At 44.6% G+C, this 6,000-nt stretch overlaps 1 protein-coding gene across 1 annotated transcript; it reads left to right on the plus strand.

The window, feature by feature from the left end:
• The first annotated feature begins 3,586 nt into the window (after positions 1-3,586).
• On the plus strand, positions 3,587-4,585 carry LOC135886214 (olfactory receptor 52E4-like). Its single transcript, XM_065414054.1, has one exon. The coding sequence runs from the start codon at positions 3,587-3,589 to the stop codon at positions 4,583-4,585; it is 999 nt and encodes a 332-aa protein (XP_065270126.1).
• The last annotated feature ends 1,415 nt before the right edge of the window (positions 4,586-6,000 follow it).

Below are 6,000 nucleotides of genomic sequence, written 5' to 3' on the forward strand. Positions count from 1 at the left end.
GATGACTGTCCAGCCTCCTTTGGAAAACCTCCAGTGAAGGAGCTTCCATGTCCTCCCGAGGCGTCTCTTCCATTGTCCTCCTGTTCTGATTCTTAGGAAGTTTTTCCTGAGATTTCCTCTAACTCTGCTGTGCTGTAGTTTGAACCCATTGCCTATTGTCTTGTGCTATATGGCAAGAGAGAACATTTCTCATCTCTTTTATGGCACCCTTTCAAGTGTTTGAAGATGGCTGTCATGTCCCCCTTTAATCTCCTCTTTCCTAACTAAACACACCCAGTTCCTTCAGCCTTTTTTTGTATGGTTTTTATTCCATACCTTGGATCAGCTTTGTCTCTCACCTCTGGATCTTTTCCAGTTTTTCTACATCCTTTCTATACACTGGTGCCCCAAAATAGACACAATACTCCAACTGAGGCCTGGCCAGCCCTGAGTTCAAAAATACTACCAGCTCCCATGATTTCATGTTATGCCTCTGTTAATGAATCCCAAAACTTCATTTCTGTGGGGTTTTTGCAATAAGAAAAAAAATCCACAACCCTGAAAGATGAACCTATAGCAATCTAACCACAGTGTAGACAGCATGAGGTCAACATAAAATTCTTCCATCGACCTAGCTACCACCTCTTGGGGAGGTGGATTAACTACGCTGCTGGGAGAACCCCAGCTGTCCTTATAAGTAGTGTCTACACTGAAGCCCTATGGTAGCTTTAGCCTTCTAAGTGTGGACAAACCCTCAAGCAGATCTTCTATAAAAGCCTCCAGTCTGGATTTGGAGACATGCGCAGTTGGAGAATCCACCACTTCCCTTTGCAGTCTGTCCACATGGTTAATCACCCTCAGTGTTTCTTTTGCGTTTATTCTCCTATTATCACCCTCAATGCTAATCATTTGCCCTTGGAATTTGTCTGGCTTCAGCTTCCACCCACTGGGTCTTGCTCTGCCTTTCTCCGCTAGATTAAAGAGCCCATTAAAACCCACATTGTTCTTCTCATTAATGTCTCCATTGATCCTCTTTTTGATAACAGAAGTAGGTGTAACTCTTTAAGTCTCTCACTGTCAGGTGTTTTCTCCGGCATCGAAGAATTGTTGTGGCTCTTTTTTTGAACTCTCGCCCAATTTTTCAACATCCTTTTTGAAATGTGAACCCCAGAATTGGATGCAGTTGTTTTGCACCAATACCATATGGAGAGCTATAATCCTCCCCCTGTTCCAACCCACCACTCCCCTGTTTATGCATCCAAGGATCACATCACCCTTTTCACCACAGCATCGCACTGAGAGCTCACGATATGTTGGTCATCCACAGTGACGCCAAAACCCTACTCAGGCCCCTCTGTTCCATGATACAGTCCCGTAGTCTGGGGGTTGGGCCTGCATTCCCTGTTCCGAGATGATAACTTTTCTTTTGGCTGTATTAAAACGCTCCAGATCAATCAATGTGCCTACCCTGGCTGCCTCATTGTAACTGCCCTGCCAGTCTTTGGGTCGTCTGCAAATTTTATCTACTGTGATTGTCTATTTCCTTCCAGATCACTGATCGAAATATTCGATAGCATCGGGCCTAGAACTGATCCCACAGAACCCCACTAGAAACAGCCCCATTCGGTGACAATGGCCCATTGGCAGCTGCTGTCTGAATCTGCCAGTTTTTAATCCATTGTAGGTGTGCTTCACTGATATTGTAGAGTGTTCATTTTTATCTGAATGTTTTCCCTTACTAAATTAAATGCCTCAGAGAAATCAAAGTCTATTGCACCTGTGAAGTTTCCTTGATCAACCAAATGCATTCTCATTAAAGGATGAAATTGGGTTTATTTCAGAAGACGGGTTGTTGACTGGCATTAATTATATTCCTAGACTTTTTTGTTAACTAATCCCAGACCAGCTTTTCCATTGATTCCTAAACTTGTCAAATCTTTTTTTTTTTAAACTTTCCCTTCTTTTGTTATGCTTTAGAATTAACACAGAACTGCCCTGTATTTACCTTTTTCTATTTTTTCATCTCTGCTGCTGCCTGATTGTGTGCTTCTGCTTCCGAATGAGATGTGTGGTTGATTGGTCAGTTCGTAACTCCGGATTTTCTAAGTCTACGGTTCCATTATACATGCTCTTTAACAGCTTCCTTGACTGCTAATGGACTGGAAAGTATTTCGTCACCTCATTTGATATGTGTACATCATAACACTGCTTTCCAAAAGCAGAACAAAATCATATCATGAATACATCTGCCTTTTCTGCAACTTTAACAAGTTTCTTTTCATCCACTAGGAATTGGCCTAAACCTTTTCTAGGTTTTCTTTTGATTTTTCTCTGATATTTTTTATGACCCTTATCAATTTTCATAACTTCCAATATGTATTGCTTGCCATCTATTTTCCCTTTATCCCATTAGTTCTGTATTGCTTTCCCCACCATTATTGCTGCCTTCACTTTGCCACTGAACTGGCTTTCTAGCCAAAGTTGGGCACTTATTAATTCTGGAATCGAGGATTTCTAGCTATCTAATGAACTCTTCTTAAAGAACTCCCCATTTTTATTCTCATTTCCCTGTGTATATTTTTTCCTCCCAATCAGTTTTGCTGATAAATTGCCGCAGCTTTGGGGAATTAGCCCCTTTGGAGTACTAAGTGTCTATAGATATTACTGGTTGGGAACTGTTCTCTGTTTGTCCATTGGAATGTGATCAGTTCCAATATTTAGTTTGTTCTCCTCTATCATATATCCCCTTCTTTGTCTCTTCTCTAAATTAAATAGCCCCAGACTTTTCATTCTGTCCACATATGGCAACCTCCCCCATTCTCATAGCCTGTCTTGGAAACCCCCTTTTTATTTGCTATGTTCTTTATAGCGCCTGGGTGACCAAAACTGAGTGTGTGTCCAGAGCAGGCTGTTCTCCACCGTATTCCTTTGACATCTGAACATTATCTTTCTTTTAGTCACTGCTGTGAATGAGCAGGTGTTTCCATGGAGCTGCTAGCAATGATGCACTGTGTTTCCCTTCCCCCCTCCCCCCGTGGTGTGTAGCAGTTCATCGAATCATAGAATATCAGGGTTGGAAGGGACCTCACGAGGTCATCTAGTCCAACCCTCTGCTCAAAGCAGGACCTAATCCCAGCTAAATCATCCCAGCCAGGGCACTGCCAAGCCTGATCTTAAAACCCTCTAAGGAAGGATTCCACCACCTCCCTAGGTAATTTTGGATTTATTTCACCCTCAGATTTTGAGAAACTGGGTGAATGGAAAAATCCCTACAGCATATACCCTCTAGCCTGAGTTTCATTGCATTTCCTGCTGATGCCTATTAATGTTTCCCACACCACAACGTGTAAGAATTTTTGTTGCATGGAGCACCATACTATATGGAATAGGCACTAGTAGGGTCAGTTGTTCATAATTCATTTTCCTGAATTATGAAAACACCATTTATCAGTGTGTGAAGAGTGACAAATCTGCTTCACCCATGAGAACACCTCCAGTAGTGCATGTAGTGTCTCATATTAACATTGTCTCTCCATTCAGGAATTTTTACTGCGACCATCACCCGAGAGCTTGGGCACATACAAGAAGTCAGGGGAACGTACGGTACATGCAGGAGACACCGTTCTGCCTCAGAGTTGGACACCTTCTCCCCTACTCCATGTCAGATTCCAACACAACTGACTTCACCAACCCCTCCACCTTCATCCTGCTGGGCATTCCTGGCCTGGAGGCAGCCCATATCTGGATCTCCATCCCCTTCTGCACGATGTATGCCATAGCCGTCTTGGGGAACTTCACCATCCTGTTTGTCGTGAAGATGGAGCTGAGCCTCCATGGGCCCATGTACTATTTCCTCTGCATGCTGGCTGTCTCCGACCTGGTCCTGTCTACGTCCATCCTGCCCAAAACACTGAGCAACTTCTGGTTCAATTCCAGGCAGATCGATTTCAGTGCCTGCCTCACCCAGATGTACTTCATTCACTGCTTCTTAACGATGGAGTCTGGGATCTTCGTGGCCATGGCTTTTGATCGCTATGTGGCCATCTGTGATCCCCTGAGACATTCCACCATCCTGACAAACCATGTGGTGGTCAAGATCGGCCTGGCTGTGGTGCTGCGTGGTTGTGTGCTCGTACTGCCCACTCCCTTCCTGGCGCGGCGGTGGCCATATTGCAGTACCAACATCATTCCTCACACGCACTGCGAGTACATGGCTGTGGTGAAGCTGGCCTGCGCTGACATCCGTGTTAGTAGTTACTACGGCCTCTCTGTGGTATTCTTTGTGACTGGTCTGGATGTGCTTTTTATCACTGTGTCCTACACCCAGATCCTCAGGGCCATCTTCAGGCTCCCCACAAAGGACACCCGGCTTAAGACTTTTGGGACCTGCGGCTCCCACTTCTGTGTCATCTTAGCCTTTTACATCCCCGGTCTATTCTCCTTCCTCACACAGCGGTTTGGCCACAATGTGGCCCTGCATTTCCAAGTTCTCATGGCCAACGTGTACCTCCTGGTGCCCCCCATGCTAAACCCCATCATCTATGGAGTGAGGACCAAACAGATCCGGGACAGGCTACTCCGTCCCTTTCCTCATAAAGGGATCTAAAGTTTTCTGCTGGTGCTCTGGCTCTCAGACTGAGCTCCATACATTGCTGGCTGGTGACATGGTGCCTGGCTCCCTTCCCTGAATCTCTGTTTGTACAGTAAAAGTGACATTAAATCCTTTCCTGACACACTATTCTCTGTCAGACTGACAAACTTGGAAATTAATCTGTGTACAATTCATTAACTCATAGGGTGTCCACAGTTCTAATTTCTGTTAACTGGACTTTGAGGCCCCACTCAGTGCCCCATATCTTCCAGTGGGTCGCTCACTCGTCTCCCTTCCCTCCATCAGTTGCTGGATTGTCTCCACCTCACCATACCTTGCAGCAGGGACTTCAGTTCAGATTTTCGTGCAGCGGGGAGTCAGGGGGGATTTTACTTTGATTCCAATGGTACTTAGGCACTTGAAAACTCTTGTGCCTTGGCAGATAACTTGGCAATTAGCTGACAGGAGCAGTGTTTCTAATTCCTATATAGAAGAAAGAAAATTAAAGTAATAATAAATCTACTAAGCTCTTATATAAACATGTTTGACATCTTGTGGCAAGTCAGGACCACTTTCCCCATATCCATTGCGCCTGTTATCTCATCATAGAAGACAGTCAGGTTGGTCAAGCATGACTTGCCTTTTGTGAATCCATGTTGACTGTTCCTGATTAAATTCCTCTCCTCCAAGTACTTCAAAATAGATTACTTGAGGACCTGCCCCATGATTATTCCAGGTGAGGCTGACTGGTCTGTTGTTCCCTGGTTTCTCCTTCTTCAAGGGGACTAGCTGGCTACGTTGGAGGAAACAGTCTACTTCCCAGACGTCCACCTCTCACTTTTAAAAATGTCTTTCCTCCTGTCTTGGTATAAGGAGAAGGGTCCCTTCAGTAAAATAGTTTTTTTATCTGCTCTTCCCATCCTCCAGTGGCTCTAATGTCCCAGCTACTTGCCCTGCTAGAGCCTGGGTAATGCCCCTTGCTTAGGTGGCTAACAGCTCTCCCACCATCATGGGACGAGAACATGGTGGGATGCTGATTGAATAATGATATGATTGAATAATGACCAGTTTTATCATTGTTGCTACCAATGTTATACCATTGCAACAAATGTTATAAAAAATATGTCCTGTCAGGTGTCAATGGAAAAGTTATGATTTGCTAAATATGATTATCCTGTTTCCTTATGTAACCCTTCTGCCCATCTAAGTTGGCAGCAACAAGGGCCGGGTTCTGTATCTAGGGGTTCTGTTTCAATAACACAATGCAAAACCGGCTCGAGCCCCCACCCAGTGACCTGGGACAATTACATACCACCCCCCTGGGTACCTCTAAGAGGCAATACTTCCCCTCTCGCAAGCACGGAGTCTGAGTGTAGCAGAAAATGTTTAATAACAGGAGGTAAACGACATCAGCATAAGATTGGAAAAAA

This window comes from Emys orbicularis, chromosome 1 (assembly GCF_028017835.1).
Source record: "Emys orbicularis isolate rEmyOrb1 chromosome 1, rEmyOrb1.hap1, whole genome shotgun sequence".
NCBI lineage: Eukaryota > Metazoa > Chordata > Testudines > Emydidae > Emys > Emys orbicularis.

Excerpts from the sequence above, each read along its gene's own strand:
- LOC135886214 (XM_065414054.1), top strand. The coding sequence starts at position 3,587 with ATGCAGGAGACACCGTTCTGCCTCAGAGTTGGACACCTTCTCCCCTAC.